Source organism: Bos indicus, chromosome 7 (genome assembly GCF_029378745.1).
Source record: "Bos indicus isolate NIAB-ARS_2022 breed Sahiwal x Tharparkar chromosome 7, NIAB-ARS_B.indTharparkar_mat_pri_1.0, whole genome shotgun sequence".
NCBI lineage: Eukaryota > Metazoa > Chordata > Mammalia > Artiodactyla > Bovidae > Bos > Bos indicus.
In genome coordinates this window covers 18,208,111-18,225,727 of record NC_091766.1, presented here as the reverse complement: position 1 = coordinate 18,225,727, position 17,617 = coordinate 18,208,111, and the positions used below count along the sequence as shown (strand labels likewise).

Sequence of the window (17,617 nt, the reverse complement as noted above, 5' to 3'; positions counted from 1 at the left end):
GCACGGCACTTGGGTTCAAGCCCTGGTTGGGGAACTAAGATCCTGCATGCCACAGCGCGGCCAAATTAAAAACAAAAAGTCACCTAGCTCCCTTTCAGGCCCCGTGAAGGGGTCAGCTCAGAACAGTTTGCCTCTGGAGTCAGAACAAATTCAACCGCTTGAAAGAGTGCCATCAAATCAACCCTCAAAGTTACAGCTCGCCTCTCCCCCCACGGCGCCCTTGTGCCAGAGGCTGACTGAGTTCGCCTTGCTTTTGAAGTCAGCAGTGAATTTATACAAGGCGGGTTGGGTTACAGAATTCGGATGGTTATGTTCGCTCATTAAATCTTTTATGAGGAATTCCAGCCACGCGGGAGAAACTTTCAGGAAATCTTGGAGCTGGTTCTCCAGTGAAGGACCGAAAAAGGAAAAGGCTCCACATTCTTCAGAAAGGATCAAGCTATTCGCTGTAAAGTTTTAAAGCTGTGATTAAATATATTTATCTAAACAGATCTAAGTAATATTAGTCAGTGTGAGAATTTAATACACAGAGAAGGGGTCTGGAAAATTACATAAACTTCAGAGTAGTGACCATGGGGATGGCAGTGTGGAGGGAAATGAACAGGAGGACTCTTTCACTCTATGTATTTCCGAGTTTTTAATGACACAGAGGTACAATGTTTGTGTAAAAATTTGAAAAACGAGTACTGTATTTCACTATGGTTTTTTTGTGTGTGTGTTTGCTTTTGTCTTTTTTTTTTTTTTTAAAGGGACTTGAAGCTCCCTGTAACTAGACCCTGCTTGCAGAAACCAAAATTAAGGGCCACAGAAGTCAGCCTCACACTGGATTCTAAATCTGCCCACTGAAAGTTGGGAAACATGAACCGAAAAAGAGTGCTGATTTCCAACTGCTTACCCTCGTTTAAGACAGTGTTTTACAAGAGCAAGTGCTTTTCATCCCAGGACACCCCCAGTGACCAGCTGGTGAAGGGCAAAGGCACGCGAAGGCTCACCTGGTTCTGAGTCAGAATTGCCTGCAGATGGCTCGCAGAAGGTGGATGGCATAAAAACATTGTTTTTGGATACTGTCGACAAGGAGGTGCAGGCAGGGGAGGAACAAGAGGAAAACAGTGTGAGTAGGCAGGACAGACATGCCTGGGAGCATTTCTCCCACCTGAGGGGTCATCTCCAGGCCCCACTGTGGTGCTGCGGGGGGTGGGGGTGGGGGTGGGGGTGGGGGGGTCAGCATCACGAACCTGGCCTTCAGCCACTCTAGCAAAAGTGAAACCCCGGGACTCTTCCTACAGCCCTGAAACATGGGTGTCCAGCAGAATAGCCTGAATCTGCCTGACACCTAGCTGTCGACTCTGGGCTGCTGTGGCCTCCTGCCTTGCCCATGCGTCCCCAAGAGCACGGCCAGGAGGGACGCAGATGCTCCCCGGGGCCGAACCCCAGGCCCTGCTCCTTGTCACCAGTCAGCGCTCGGTTGGCTGCAGCCTTCCCCCACCTGCCCTTTTAGAATCTTACAAAAGCAACTGGTTCCCTGGTTGCAGGCCAGGCAACAACACGATGGGGCTGAAGACCAAACTGTGCAGACTGCAGGCAGCTAAGTGGAATCAGAGTGCAGCACAAAGCCAAGGCCTCTGAACGCAGACCACTTGTCTTTACACGCTTGATGGCTAAGCTGAACCCTAGGGTGGAATGCGCCAGAGGACAGGACTAATGTCTAACGTCCACTGATCATTGGTTTCTCCAGCCTACAGCCAGAGCACAGACTACCACCTCTCTTCTCCGCTGTTACTTTCTTGATGGAAAAAGTGAGGCTTAGCAGTGGGCAGTGAGCGGGAAGGAATGTGATCTATGGCCAGGAAGTGGACGCTGCCCCTCCTGTATTAAGGCCCATGCAACAAGCGTGCAGAAAGCCTTAAAAAAAGGATGGACCCTCAGCCTGGACTGTAAGCTGTCAGGAGGACTCCTCAATACAAACCACAGCACCTGTATGGAGTGGGGAGTGGTGGGAGTTGTCTCCTGCAGTTCTGAAAAAGGGTTCAGCTGTGCCCAAGGCAAGTGTTCAGGGAACAGGCATGATGAACTCAGGTGTGTCACGGGGTGATGGTAAGACGACACTCACGTACTCTTTAAGCTTCCAAGAGTCTTTTCTCTCCTAAAGTGACATCCTTAGGGCTCACAGCTATAACTGTTTTAAGTGAATTCCCAAGACTGAACTTCAAGCTAGGGAGCTGGAGGGCATGTGAAAGCCAGTGCTGCAGAGAGCACTGGGCAATGCTCGGGTTGGGTGGGGAGTGGGGGGCCCTGCTGCAGCTTTGACACTGCAAGGAGCAGCGGCAACCCCAGGCTTGCACAGCCTCCCACTCAGTAGCCCCAGTGCCTCCCTCTACCCCAGGAACCCCCCTCTGTCCACCAGATGGTCTCCTGGCCTCTGTGTATGCACAGACCTGGTTCTGGCCCGGAGGCTCCAAGCCCTTGGGCCCAGCCTGGCCAAGCCGTCTGGGCTCCCCCGAGCTCCCCTCCTTGGGGAGTTCATGCCATCCTACCACCAACGTGTCTGTCAGGGCTGCTGGACTCCCCATGTACTGTCTGTGTGTCTGGGCTTCTCAATTGGCCCCCCTGGGCACTAGGCTCACTGCTGAAGGGCGAGGGGGACCCTCCACTTCCCACACCTTCAGTCCACACATAGCCAGCGGCCCTTACAAAGTGGACATGCACTTAATGGTCAGAGCCCCAAACATGGTCCTGACATCCCACCCTTCTGTGTCACTGATTCAGATGAGGGTGTCTGCGCTGCGCTCAGCCAAGCTCCAACCTTACTCCTGCCCCCCCAAAAAACTGAGCCTCAGGCTGACCATAACTGGAGACACACAAGGGGTGGGAGGCACAGCAGGGGGCAGCAGGCTTGCAAACGCGGCCGCTTCACCACCCAGTAAAGGCCTGCCACTGTTACCTGACTGCGATGGCGGGAACTGCGTTAAAGAGGAGGTTCTTTCTCGCTTGACGGGAGGGCAGTAATTTCCATCTTCTCGGTCAGAATCTACAGAAAATGAGAAGGAGAAGAAAAATCAGGCTGCTTCCACTTTTACGACCGAAGCTGGTGAAACATCTGAGAGATATCCTCACCTTCTCCACCTTCGGGGCTGGAGCCGCCGGCTGACCTCTGAAATGAGAACACACGTCAGGGTAATCAGAGAGGGCCACACGGCCTGGTGGCTCTTGACTTCCGCCACCAATGGATCCCGAAATGCGGCTCCAAGGGTGTGAGGCTTGGGTTCAGTTGCCCGGGTCACGGACTTTTGACCTAATGCCTGAAAATCTCCCGTGAATCTTCTGCCCCCGCCTCGCCAGGCCTCGCGCCAAGGACTCCTAACAGCTGGGAATGTTCCCGGCACAGGATCAGTTTCCAAGTTTCTCCAATGGGTACTGCTCACTGGCATGTCCCCCGCACCCCCCACCCCAATCAAAGAGAAAAACTGGCTCTGGCCGAAGTCCATTCTGCCGAGGTGACCTCTCCACCCTGAAGGGCAGCAGGGCCGTGGACACTGGGTCAGGGGGCCCCCATCCCTGGCACCTCCCCTGGTGTGGAACCCAATTTCCAGGGAGGCTGCTGTTTCCAGAGTAGCTGAGTGCTTCGCTGCCATGGGGCCAAGTGTGCAGCACCTTAGACTACAGACCGGCTGAACAATCACGAGCTGAGAGAAAGGTGGATGAAGAACTTCCTCCCCAACCACCTCTGGTTTTAGACTGCGAATGACTAGCAATTAAGAAGCTCAAAGTGAACCCCTGGCCCATCTGGGGTGATACATCCTCTCTCAGGGACTTGTGATTCTTCAGAGCTGAGCAGCCTAAAGTGAACTCTGAGAGGTCAACATGCGCACCCCCCAGCCCCAGGCACCAGAGTTGACGGGGAAGCAGGGGAGCCAATTTTCTTATTTTCAGAAAAGCCCCTCAGGGGTTAAGTTTGGCCAAACGAGGACCACCTGCCTTGAGCCTGTGAGGGATTAAATGAGATGATGCATGTGAAAGTGCTCTGCAAGCTGCAGGGCTTCGGTAAAAGCTGTAAAATAAGGAAGCTGCAGAGGAAGAGGCTGGGACCCCCGAGAACTGGGGCGGAGCTTTCCAGTAAAGGGCCAGCTCCACAGGCCCCATTCAGGCCACACATTGTATATTCTTTGTTTTTACAATCCTTTAAAAACCTGAACACCATCCTAGCTTGCAGGCTGGACAAAAAGAGGCGGTAGGCAGAGTCTGCAGACAAGTCCTAAAGGACAGTAAGAAAAGGACCCCAAACTGCACCCCCGCCCCCATCAGAGACCATCTATCAACATGCTCGGGAAACGCGAAACCCTCCTAACACGATGGGCTCAGTGGTCCTCGGGGCGACTGTGAGCATACCATGGGGCTCAAAACGAAATAAAATACCCCCGGAGGATTCAGCAGGCAGGCACTAGCTGAGCACAAGACAGTGGCCAGGGCTCGGAGCCTGAAGGCGCTCAACTCCCTCTCAAAGGCTTGAGAGCTAGTCAGCCGTGTCTTGAGTGTGGAACCTAGGGCAAACGGCTTCACTGGCCCAGGTTTCCACCTCCAAGCTTGGAAGACAGTGCGGCCAGTGCTTCCGCTGCAGGGATGAAGGTGCAGGGGTCAATGGGTGGCCTCACATCTGGACCGCCCACACCCTCCTGGCAAGCTCACCTCCTGGAGTGTCACACCCAAGGCAGCAGGGCTTCAGAGCTCAGGGGATGTGTGGACGGGAGGGACCAGGGTGGGGCACCCTCTCACCGTGGGGAGCCGATGAGAGAGGCACCATTGCAGCGCTGTCATTTAACGGGCCTGGGCTGGCAGCTGACAGCCAAGAACCGTGCCCGCATCACCAGGACATCAGGTGTTGCTCTCGGATGCCCCCTGCCCTGGGTGACACTGTGAAGGCACAGGCTCTACGGTCTCCTCCCGCTGTTCCTCTACAGCAGGCCTTGCCAGCCCCAGACTATCCCTGCTACCCTGCCCCTGAGTCCTGGCCTCAACTTCTTTCCCCCTTTTCATTCAATAAGCATTTCAACTCTACCAAACCTGCCCATGGCAGGCAGCCTCCGAGGCCCGTGGCACCTGTGGCTTCTTGAAGGATTCCTGGGACCTGGGAACAGCCAGCCCCGGTAGGCACTGCTCTTTCACCAACACCCTCCCTCTCAATTCGCCACCCAGGTGCGAATCTCTCAGGCTGTGGCCTCACCCCTCCCTGCTCTCGCTCCAGGTCCCGGCTAGCCTCTAAGTTCCGGAAGAGTCTGGCCCCAGTGCTCAGTGGGGCTCGCTCACCACATGTTCAGGGGAAGCACCTGGATCCCAGGAGCTCGCTGGCCACAGAGAAGCAGCCAAGTCACTACCCCCCCGACTGTATGCAGAGTGGGGGCCCTGACAGCTGCAAGGCCAGAACTGTCCTCCTGGTTCTCAGCTCCTGGGGAGGATGGTCCTCCGCCACCTCCATCTCAAGGGGCCCTCGTCTGACCGGCTAATTTCCGGTCAGAATGGGTGTGAATGCTCCAGGGCTCCTTCTGCTAGGAATTTCTAACTTCATTCCATTTTGGTTGGAGAAGACTGTGATTTCTGGACTCCCCTTGTTCTGTCAGTTTTTCTTTGAATACTTTGGGGCTCTTTTAACAACACTTAACTTGCTTATCCTTGTCAGCGACACCCCAAGCCTCTCAGGGATCTGGGTCTCCCTGAGAATTTGATGGGAGCCAGGAGCCTCTCCCCTGAAGTGTACCCAGGCCTCTGAGCTGCACTCTCGGGGCCTAGGACTGCTGGCTCCAAGTGGCCTCCTGCTACACTAGGCCCCTTCGTCCATCACACTCCAGCCCTGCTGTCTCCCTCCCGTTTTCTGGCATGGTGACACCGTTTCCGCCTCAGTGTTCCTCCTCCGCGTGCGTGCTGCTCCCACGGCTGTCCTGACCACCTCCAGGGTGAACTAAGAGCACGTGCCATCCCATGACCCAGCGAGAGGAAGCAGCTCCTCCACCCCCACCCTCCAGCCTCTCCGGGCCTCAACTCTGTTTTGGGCTTCACAGTGAGAAGTGATCTTCTGTGCCTATCTGTTGTGTGCCTCCTGCTACCACGAAGCCCTACCCTGTCTGTTTGGCTTACAACTCACACACCCAACACCTAGGACACTTGCTCAGCAAGCATCTGCTACACAGATGGAGCCCCGGCCTCCAGCACAGCCCCTTTGGTGACCTGGAGAAGAAAGGGCACCTGGCGAGACAAGACATTCCCAGACCTCTGCCCTCAGGAGAACCTCAAGTCCACGCTCCGAGTCTCGGAACCATCCCACAGGCGTGTGGCCAGCCTGCTGGCCCTGGACAGGCTGGGAGGCGGAGGCCTGTGAAGGCCAACACAGGAGACTCCTCCACTGGGAGAGCCTTTCAGAAGCTGCTGGAACTTCCTGTGGGCTCTGAAACAGCTGACTCAGAAGCAGTCACGCCAGTAATTCTCAACAGGAGCCAGCATGAGGACGCAGGCGGCCAGAAGTCAAGTCACTTCAGCTTGCCTTGGGAGATGCTCTTCATGCTGGAAAGCCCCCTCTGCTGCTTGTGTGAGCTGCAGTCTGGCCTCTCCCCACCCCGTGGCCCCCGTCAGAGAAGGCCTGAGCTTGCCTCTAGGCCTGGTGCCTCGTGCTATCTTCCACTCTCTGGGGCTGGGCCCAGCAACCTGTAGCCCAAAGCTTGGGAGCTGCTGCTCCAGGGATGACCGTGAGGAGGTCTTGAGAGCAGGCTCTCAGGATCTGTAATTTGGGGGAGCAGTCAGGACCGAAGTGGGGTGTGGAAGCTCCACGTCCTTCTCTGCTTCTTTCCACAGCAGAAGCCGTCTCTTGCTGGTGTGGGCTCCGGGCTGATACCTTGGGGATGCTCAGATCAGGGCACCCTGACTGCGCACTTCACAGTGGCAGCGGGTCCTACATGAGAGGGTGGCCCACCCTCTCGGAACACACTGGAACCCTGGGGAGAAGCAGCTTGTCCTGTGAAGGGCATATGTCCCTGTCACCAAGCACAAGACTGGAGGGAACACCTGACCCAGGATAGGGCCACAGGACTGAGAAGCTCCTGTCCTCTCTGTAAAGGCTGAATCGATGACAATTACTAGTATTCAGTTTACTGAGGCTTGCACCCCCCACCCCAGACAGGGCTTTTGTGAGGCTGCCTGGTGTGGGTGGCCTTGAGGGGACAAAGGCGCCAGGCCAGTCCAGGAGGCGGGGAAGGAGCAGGAGGCTGTGTCAAAGAAGCTGAGACACAGACAAACGGGCAGTGAGCAGGAGTGAGCAGGGCTACCTTCTTGGCCTCCCGGAAAAGATGAGAAATCAAGACCATGTCAGGGATATTCCTTCCAGAAAATACCAGTTAGCGCGGGGACTCAGTGATCCCCACCTGGATGGACCCCCATCTGGACAGTCCAGCTAGAAAGTCTGCTGCTGTGACTGCAGGAAAATAGACACCTGGATGAAGTTCCACTTGAGGGAGGCGCCTGCCAAGGCAGCCTCACCTTCATGTGGACCACAGGCCCACTCACCACTGTTTATCCTTTGACTCAGGGAACCAGCTCAGAGATTTTTACCCAAAAGGCAGACACTGAAAAAAAAGAGAAAATGAGGTAGCCTCCAAAGATGTGACTGCTCGGCAGGGGTGGACGAGTGGCGAAGCCCGTGCACGTGTGAGAGGACGGGCAGGGGAGCAGTCTGGCCAGGGGACTTGGTCCAGACTCTCTCGGTTTCCCAGTGGGGCTTGTAACATGTTTCAGGCTCGGTAGTGCCTTGGCTTGGGACTTCAGTTGGCAGACTTCAGCCAGGCTCAGGGTGAGCACTGGGAACACTTTCTCCAGGGCAAATGGAGAACTTAATCTGGATGTGGTTTGGTGTCCCTCAAGCTGCCTTGTGAGAGTCAGGAGGTCTGATATAAGGAGACTGTTTCCTGGTCCTGGGGCTTCAATGGCCAGAGCTCTGATGAGACTGAAAGATGATAAGGGCCCTTTATAGGCAGTAATTCAATGTGCGATATATCGCAGTTTTACAATCCCCCAAAGGATCGTGGAATGAAGAACAGGCTGAACGTGAGGGATGAGCCCTGTCAGGTTACATGTGGGTGTTTCCTGAACTCCAGAGTGAGACAGAGTGAGCGCCAAATCTGCTCTGAAGCAAGAGCAACTAGTCCGAGTTCGCCACAGAAATATCTCAGCCCAGGAAGTAGCTGGGATTGGGGTCTATCTACACCCTAATTGACCTAAAGAACAAACTCTACTGTGTCTTAGTGCCCCAAAGGCAGAAAAAGCCCCGGATGGCTGAGAGCTGTCACAAATGGTGTGACGGCGGCACTGCTAGGACTTCTGATGGAACTGGGATGCCCAGGTACCTGTGTTAAAACCACCCAGGGTATGCACGGGTGTGTGTCACAGGCATGGCCCTGTCCATGAAGCTGGCACGTTCAGCAACAAGCCCCCCTCCACCCCAGGCCCTCTCCCACAGCAACATAACAACCATCTTCACGTTCCCCGCTATCGCCCTCGACCTTGCGTCTTTCAGTCTGGGCACTGCTTGCATTTCTCAGAATTAGAGCTTCTGACCTACAGTCCACAAGAATTGAGAAGCTGAGTTCTGTTGGCTGGGCCTCAGAAATCGGCGTCTGGACTGGCCACAGGGAGAAGGCAAGGCCCTGTCTCACAGGCATGAGCAGGAAGGGGTCTGAAAGTGCCCGGCTTCTGGAAGGGCCACTGCCGTGACACCACCTCCACCGTCTGCCACCCTCCACGGAAAACCCTCGACCTCTGCAGCTTGAGGTTCTCCGCAAATTGCGCTCTTCAACCCAGATAGCAGTGGAGGGGTCCCGTTTCCTGGGCAGATCCTCACAAATACCACGTGTTCTCAGGGAACTGGGAACACGTGCCTGCTGTCACCCGACTCAGGAGAAGGTTCCAGCAGCTGTTCTTGCCCAACCCAGAAAATGACTGCCTCTGAATTCCTGCTCTTGGCCCTCAAGTGGGGACCTCAGATTGGAATCTTTCCTGGGCTTCCTTCCTTCAAGCCCCCTTCCAGGCCACAAAGGACAGACCCCAACAGGGACAGACTGGTTCTTCTTTTCCCACCACACACTGATTCCTCCAAATGTTAAGATTTGGCTCCAGCCTCACTCGGCTGAATATCACTTCTTTCTGCGAATCCCAGGGTCTGGCTGCTCTAGCTGAATTTCAATGGTTTCCTCAAGGACATGGGAGACTGGCGCTGTGACACAAGGAACCACTAAAGGTCTGGGAGAGGGCTGGGGCTGTGACGCCCTGGGTGCCGTGTGGTGGGGCGGGACCCTGTTTTCTTGAGTTGCTGCTCCCTGATGTGGGAATGGGGGCTCTGCCACTAGGCACCGAGAGGATGAAGCTTTCGATCCTGAATGGAGGACAATGTTTACCTTTCCCGATTTATCAAACTCCAAACACTCCAGACATCTCTTGTTCTGGAGATTTCACAGTCTTCTCCACCTATAATCTTCCAAAGCCTTCTGAATACAAAGAAAAAGGGCTCAGGGGGCTCCCTCCGATTCAAAGGAAGCAGCTCTTCTTCCTGCTTTGATTGAAGACAAGCAGTTCACAGCCCAACCACAGTCCAGACACAACCGGTCTTGTAAAGCAACAGGCATTAGACACCTTTTCCTACAGATCAAGGAAGCTGGAGCCTTTCGTGTTTCTAAGATACTGAACTTGAAAGCCCGAATTCAGGGAGAGACGGAAAAACGGAAGGAGGGAGAAGGGGCTGAATTGGAGGTGGAGAGTTCTACCCTGCTCCTCAATTCCTCTTCTGGCCCCTCGCTTCTTTCACTAACAGGATTAGCTTCAGGCTATGGATGAATGTTCCCCTGACTAGAAAGGTCTCAGTGTAGAAGGGGACGTGCTCCTTGCTGGCTTTTTGGCAGGGGGAATTAAAGGGCGCCGAAGACAGCCTTGTCATCTTTCAGTTGTTGCCAGCTGCCGGCGACCCGGGGTCTGGATGCGAGGGCCGAGAGGGAGGGGCCGGTCTGGGTTGGGAGCCCCGGGCTGGGGGATGCCAGGGGGAGGCGGACTTACCCCTGCCAGTTCTCGTGGAAAAGGAAGAAGCTGGGCTTCGGGAGCGCGGGCCAAAGCGCTAGCGGGGGCAGGAAGCTCTAGGGCATGCTCACCAGCTGACTCGGGGTGACCCGTGCCATGGTGGGGGGCCTCAGCCTCCCCCCGAGGCTCCTCTCCCGAATCCGACAAGTCTTTTTGCTCTGCAGAGGACTGGGAGCAAAAAAGACAATTTTCCTTCAATGTAAACAAAGCCTGCAATGTGGGGCAGGGGAGGGGGTGGGATTCAAAGGTTGAGCATCTCCTGATGCTCCTGCCCGGGAGGGAGGTCGGGCCAAGAGAGCCGGCCCTCCACGCTGTCAGAAGGGCGCTGAACATGGGCCAAGTGTCAGACTTGGCACTTCCTAAGGTGTCCAGGAAGTCAGACCCAGGCTTTGAAAACTGGCAGACGGCCTCTGCGGCATGAAGCTCCTCTGCTGGTGGCAGCCATGAGGACATGGTCTCAGTGACCACACTGCCCCTGTGGTTAGTAAGCCATCCACTCAGACACGCTCAGGAAGGGGGGTGAGCACCAGCACCAGGTCTGGCCGCTGGGGATGGGGCTTCAGCAGGAGCTGCAGCCCCGGCAGCACCTCCCATCTGTGCCCGTAAACCCGAGAGGAAGGGAACGCATCCCTGCTCGGTGAGTGCAAGTGGGGGGGACCCAGCAAGCTGGCGGAGACACAGAGAGCTGGCTTTATATCAGCAGGCAGGTGGGTGGAGGTCTGGCTGAAGGAGGGAGCCCCTCGGCCTAGGAGTCTCCGGGGCCAGCCCTTATCTAGAAAACAGCCAGAGTAAGGGGAAGCCGGAATCCTTTGAGGCGGTTCTTGGGGTTCAGGAGGGGTTTCTATGGAAGTGGCTTGTTGCAAAGCTGGTGGCCTGGATCCAACAGGTGGGCTCCAGTCCCCAAACCTCCCACCTGGCATTGTCCACTACAGGCTTCTTTCACTTTGTGAACTGAATGACCACAGGGCCACCCTGTCTCCCTGTAGACGCAGCCACATTCCTCCTGCCTGTGAAGTGACTGAACCCTCTTTAGACAAGACTTGGGACTATTTTTAAATGTGTGAGCTTGCTGGATGAAAGCAACTACATAAAAGATTTAACAGAACGTTCAAACACTCTTGGAAAAGCAAAAGCCATATGACGTTAACACATCCACATGTCTAAAGGTCACCCAAATGGACTCTTCTTAAGCAGGGAGATCCACAGTGTAAAAGGCCTTCCTTCTCAGGCCGCTCTTCAAACTTGTGCTGGGCGCCGAGGCGGGGCCCCACACCTGCTTGCTGCTGCTTTATGGCCAGAGACTGAACACCCAGCCAGAGGAACCCAGAGTTCCCTGGGAAATTGTCCATCTGTACTCAGAACAACTAGGATTTTTAAAACAATCCCCACTTTTCAAACAGAAAAGTTCAAATGCCCTCGCAGCATGGCAGAGATGAAGTCTACACCAGAGAAACAAAAAGAAATACAAATGCCACCCCAGCGTTTTCTCCTAGGGTCTTGAGTATTTCTTCTAGACAAAGAAAGTAAGCTCTAAAGAGCCAAGACAGAGCCTGTAGGTTTTCAACATGTTTGTTAAAGTCAGACATTGGGATTTTGGCAGCCTTTGACATCATCTTAAAATATAGGTGGCTGACAAAAAGCCACGCACACAGAACACGCTTGCTACCTCCCAGCCTTGTCAGAGACACTCTGCTTTCTGCCCAACAGCAGATTGCTGTTGTAACTGCTTTCTGTCTTTTTACTGAACTGCTTGTTGTCTTTATTCTGCCAGGGCAACCCCAAAGTCTTCTGCTTTCAGATTAACAAATATTTGGAAGATAAAGTAAATGAAAGGAACGTTCAGTTATCACAAACAGTGTAACAACCCACACAAGGAGATTCAAATTCTCTTCCTGTTTAAAAGAAAAAAACTGTCTCCATTCAAGGCAGTTACTGCTACTGCTAAGTCGCAGTTAAGAAGGTTTCATTTTTGCCCCTAAAACACAAACGCGTGGAAACGCAAGCGTCTTGTGAAGAGCGCCATCTTGAGGAAGCTCGGGCATAGGGAAGCAACAGGAAAGGCTCTTGCACTCGGTCTGGGTTTTGGCCTCAAGACTGCAGTTCCAGCTGCCCGAGGCTCTAACACAGAACGATGGGAGGATCTGAGGACTCTTCCCAAGACCCAGGGACGCCACCGGCAGGCTACCGATCTGTGGTTTGCTGTGAAGGCAACTCAAACCCTGTCTATGGGACGGACAGAAAATTCTAGGTGGTTTTGTCACCAAACCAGCACCAAAAATGCCTGGGTTGGCAGCCTAACTTTTTTCTTCTCAGTTTCAAATCTTTTATCTCGATCATGGTTTGGTAATAACAGCTGGGCCTCTTAAGGGGACTGGGGGCTCCTGGAGTACATCCCGTGGGTGCACTGGTTTCTTACCAAAAGAAGGGAATGGGCCCACAGGTGACAATGGGACTCCTTGATCTCTGTGGATCCAAAAGGAGCTCAGAAAATAGCTGTGTGGGTGACACTCAGGACAATTTCCATCTGGGCTAAATATATTACAGGATGTTTCTGAATTAATGATCACTTTCTCAGGCGTGACCATGGCACTGGGGCCATGGGGAGGAATTCCAAGGAGACAACTGTCTTTAAGGGACAACCGTCGGGGGCACAACTTACAGTTGAGTGTTTCTAGCATTTATGATAACGATGTTAACAGTGAAGCCTACCCAAGGTGGCTTCCCAATGGTCTGGTCCACGGTACCATCCTTTTAATTTCTCTGAGGACTTGACAAAAATTTCAAAACAGAAAATTGAAAAAGGGCAAAAAAGCTCATTTGGAAAAAAACAACAGCAGCCTGCTGTTTCCCACCCAACCCTGCTGTGTGAGCAGGGAGGGCTGAGAGAGCGGCAAGACAGGGAGGGTCCCAGGAAGGTGTGGTGGCTGCTCCTTGCAGACCCACCTTACCATCACCTGCCTGGCCCCGGGGGCCACACAGACACCAAGCCAGCTGTCCGGGCCTCTCCACGTCCTTCCCGCCTGATGCCCGAGTGGTCACAAGCAGCAGAGGAGGAGGCCCCGTGTCTACTGGGCAGCCGCCCACTCGGCAGCTCAGATGTGGGCCTTGATGAACACATGGACTCCCTGGCCTCTGCTGCAGAGGTTTTCCACTCCCTTCCGGTGATCTTGTCACACAAGTGTGACAGCAGCGGAGAGCCGGAATCTGAAGAGCTGACAGTCAGCTATTTTTAGAAGCCCATTTAGAGCTGGCACGGAGTCAATATTTGCACGTGCACGTTTTCATGAGGATGAGCATCCTGTTGGCAACTCTTCGGGTTCAACCTCACCCTGTTCGCATAACTAGAATCAACCTTCTGAAGGTAATGAGTGTAACTCGGCCTTTGAATTGACAAAGCAACAGAGCCACCTCAACCATGAAAACAGTACTGAAATAAGAATTAGTAATTTTAAAAGCATTTTAAGTTCAGCTGAATAAACGTTACACTTTAGTTTTTCATCCTGCTGATTGTTGGAAAGTCTTCAGAATTATCTATTTCAATTACTTGTTTCAAATCTGGGTTGGCAACCTTTTTTTCTATAAAGGGCCAGGTGCTAAATATGTTTGAATCTGCAGGCTGCCTGGTCTCAGTCCAAACTCCTTCATGCTGCAGCTGGCAGTGAGAGAGCAGCCACAACTCCTAGTACACACTGGGCGGGGCTGTGCGCCAATAAAGTTTTATTAACAAAAACAATTGTGGCAGCCCTTAGTTTGTTGATAATCTAAAAGTGGTTCAGAAGAGAATCACAGTAAAATTTAAAATTCTAGAGAGTCCCAATTTTATGGAAAACCTGAGAAAAGTAAGTGACTTTCATATCTGAAGCAGAAACCAAACACGTTTACTTCTAAAAGCCAGAAGAAACACATCAGCCCCTTCACAGCGGCTGAACTTACAAAGGAAGATGATAAAAGCGCGAGAAACTAAACTGCAGGTATCGGTCAGGGCTCAGTGGGGAGGAGGTGGCAGAGGCTGACGGACCTAGAAAACATGACCCAGGAAACAGAAGCAAAAAGGGAAGAACTTTTCTTGTGTTTTCTGATTCCTCAGCAGAAGAACTGACAATGGGAAAGATTAATGCGAGAACAAGCCCAGCAGATAATGCAGAAAACACCCTGCAAGGGGGTGTGGGTGGGTGGGTGGGCGGGGTCTCAGGGCAGCTGCTTCTCCTCCCCACCCCTGCCCCCCACACTAGCGCCTTTCCCCACAGCCCTCGAATGCTGCACCGCGCGCACAGGGAGAAGACTGGCCTCTTCTCAGACCATGGGGCAGGCTCCACAGGCAGCGGCTCGGCTGCCAGCGGCCCCCAGGCTCAGAGCCAGTCACCTTCGGGAGGACCCACCTGGTCTGTGGGTCATGAGTCCAGAGCCGAGGGGCCCCTCAGAGGCTGTCCTCACTAACAAGACGCACACAGATTTCAGAATACCGGTGTCAACGCAGTGCAGGGGTCACTCTGAGACCTTGCCGTGGTCATGACATCACACCTGCTGTCCCCGGGCACGAGGACAGGCACTGTCCACGTTTTTTTGGCAAATAGGGGGAGTCCCCATATATGCCTGGGCCACCACAGAACATCGACTAACTCGAGACACAACCCCAACCTTCCACACTGCCCCATCAGGGAGGGACACGGACTGATGACTTCAAGGTGGACGACCACACAGGACAAGGACCACACGTGGGAAGGCACCGCCTCGCCCTCCAGGCGCGTGAGCTCTTTACCAGGAATTTGGCGAAGTATCTCCAACAACAGAGCCAACCAGACATGAAAAGCAACCTTTAAGGACAGGTAGTGAACACATGATGCAAGCCGGCTGCCAATTATTCTAAATGCACTTACGCCAAGTTGGCTGGGGCCAAAAACTCCCCTAAAGGCGTTAAAAGTCCTGTTTTTCCTTACTCAGCACTGCTCCCTCTCCTCCCCTCTCCGCCCCCTTCCCCCTCTCCTACCAGGTTTCCTGATGCACAGCAGTACTTCTACAGCAAATTAGAAAGAAGCACTCTCTCTGTTTTTTAAAGCAGGGTCTCTGAGCCCTGTCCACGCACCCTCTGTTAAGCTTGGGCCGTGGTAAACCTAAGGCCACCAGGCCTTCTTCCCTGAGCCCCATGGTGGCACTGCGACCTTTGGGGGAAGAGTCCTGGGGGAGGTAGTGGGGGAAGTGGGGGTGGGAGAACATACCGGCCCCTTACCTTTTGTCCTTTCTCCTTCTGAAACACAAAGACGGGCGGAGCAATGGCAGGCTTTTCTGCAAAAAGAAAAATCGGTGTTTTTCCCCCCAACACTATATTCATACAGTAAACACAGCTACATTTGTTTGTGATAAGTTAAAAACAAAACACAAATCCAATATAAAACTAGGAACTCGAATGATCATCGTATCACCTAGAAAACAGTTTCTTGCTATAAATGCACAAAGTGTTCAGCGTGCAAAGCTACGTGCATCTTTCTGTGTGCATGTACACACCAACAAACGGTTTCGAGACTGGCTTAGAATGGCCATGTCACTGGGAAGTCCCTAGGTTTAAAATGTTTGTTTTCAAATCTGCAGGCCAGCTGGGGCCGGGGGCAACCCATCCACAATCTCTGCCCACGAGGCACACACTCTTTGGAGGATTATTTTGCTCAAGTCAGCTCTGCGTTCCACCTGGGCGTCTAAGTGAGCGCCCGCTAGGAAAAAGTGTGGAGTTGTGAGGACTGAAAAGTCCATCTTGCACAGCTGCTGCTGAAGGGAGAAACCCTCTGGGATGCTGTTACTGGACCAGGAGACGGCTCCCGCCGGTCGTCCTCAGTCAACACCGCTGGTCTTCCGTCTGAGGGGCCGTGTCCCTGGCCCTCTGCCACCCGCTGCAGCGGGCACCGCCTTACTGTCCGGGGCCTGAGTACAGGGCTCTGGGTGTGCTCCTGAGCTCTGTGGGGGGAGGCATGCATGGGAAGTGGGGGCAGGGGGGTGTTGTTACGAACGCGGGCAGCATCTGCACAGCCCTTCCCCTTCCTGAGTCCTGGGGCAAGCCAGCAACCTGCACTAGCACAGCTCTCACCCGGCAGGATGGGTGCGCGGTTCGCAGGCCTCGAGAGCGCTCGCAGGGACCTGGTCGGAGGGCAGGGTCTGGGGCATCTTGGGAGAGGAGGCTGCGCTGAAGCCTCAGCAGAGGAGCCCGGAATGGAGGGACAGGTGTGAAGGCGGCTCCTGAGGTGACAGGCAGCCTGAGGGGCAGATGGTGGTGATGTAAGGAGGTGGGGCAGTTGTGAAGGGGGTTGGGGGGGGAGCACAGAGAGACCAGAGTGTGGGGAAGGACACTGGCGACCACCCATATTAAAGAGGAGGGGCTGGGGACGAGATGCAGGGAGATGGCCACAGGACACTGTCCCCGCCCCACCCCCAAAGCTCCCACAGCACGGAGGAGCAGGACAGACGCCCATCTGCACTTTGGGACCACGGCCCACTGACAGTGACCGTTTCCTCCACTGCCTCACTCACTCTGTGGCGCCCAAGTCAGATTCACCACGACAGTCCTCACCAGGCGCAGCCCACGCCGCCACCCCTGGGGTGAGTGACAGCTCAGAGACTGCAGTGCCACAGGGCAGGAGAGTGGGGGGCGTGGAAGGGTCTCCCAGCACAGATGTGTAGCTCCACAAACCCAGGTGAACGAAGAACGAACGCACCCTACTGCTGGGCAGTAAGCAACAGCGAAGGTGAGCTGCAGGGACTCTGGGGACAGCAGCAGCTCTTCCACACACACGTCTACCACAGGGATGGCCAGACACCTGCCACTGCCCTTTGCCCGACAAGCCCAGCATCGAGGACTGCGGCCCAGGTCCCAGCCTTACTTCCGCATTCCACTCCAGGCCAGCTGCAAGGCTGGGGGCACGCAGGAAGGAGCTGGGATCAGCCCGAGTCTCACTTCCTACACCCCTGGCTGCAGGCTGGAGGAGGAGATGCTGTTTGCCCGGCCCTAGGAGACACCAGGCATGGCAGTGAGGCCAGAGCGCTGGCAGCGACGACACTCAGGCCGGGACTTTCGCCGGAGCTGTTGGGGAAGGGGCCCCCCTTGCTCTGCTGGGGCTGCTAAGCTGGTGGGAGAGGACCCCAGGGCTGCCAGCGGCTGGATGTCGCCACAAGGGGAGCTGGAGCCGAGCCAATGCAGCTGGGAGCAAAGCTGGGGGTGGAGAAGGAAGCGGAGCCCTGGAGGCTGGGCTGGAGGCCCGAGTCAGCAGGCCCAAAGCTAACCCCAGCTCCCACCCTGACTCTTCAGTTAAGCCAGTAAATGTTGACTTTTGCTTCAGCCAGCCTGAGCGTGATTTCTGCCCCTGGTCTCTAAATACCTCTGGCCTGAAAGGGGAGGCCTAGCCCCCACAGACTTCACTAAACACACAGTCGCCTGGAGAAGAAACCCGGGATGGCCTCCCAGGGAAGACAGAATGCCTGCCTGCTCTCACAGCAGCACCACCACCTGTCACACTGTGTGTGTGTGTGTGTG

General features: G+C 54.6%; 1 protein-coding gene across 9 annotated transcripts in view; it reads right to left on the bottom strand.

The window, feature by feature from the left end:
- Positions 1-17,617, bottom strand: part of RANBP3 (RAN binding protein 3) — a 50,930-nt gene that overhangs the window by 16,503 nt on the left and 16,810 nt on the right. For 2 of the 9 annotated variants that reach the window (XM_019964350.2, XM_019964351.2), the window contains exons 2-6: positions 15,329-15,384; positions 10,081-10,269; positions 3,115-3,151; positions 2,942-3,028; positions 993-1,064 (exon numbers count right to left, since the gene is read on the bottom strand). In XM_019964350.2, the coding sequence (XP_019819909.1) occupies positions 993-1,064; positions 2,942-3,028; positions 3,115-3,151; positions 10,081-10,269; positions 15,329-15,384 (441 nt within the window). Of the gene's footprint in view, positions 1-992; positions 1,065-2,941; positions 3,029-3,114; positions 3,152-9,428; positions 9,519-10,080; positions 10,270-15,328; positions 15,385-16,177; positions 16,344-17,617 lie in introns of those variants that run through there. The other 7 variants (XM_019964352.2, XM_019964353.2, XM_019964357.2 and 4 more) reach the window with 5 other exon arrangements.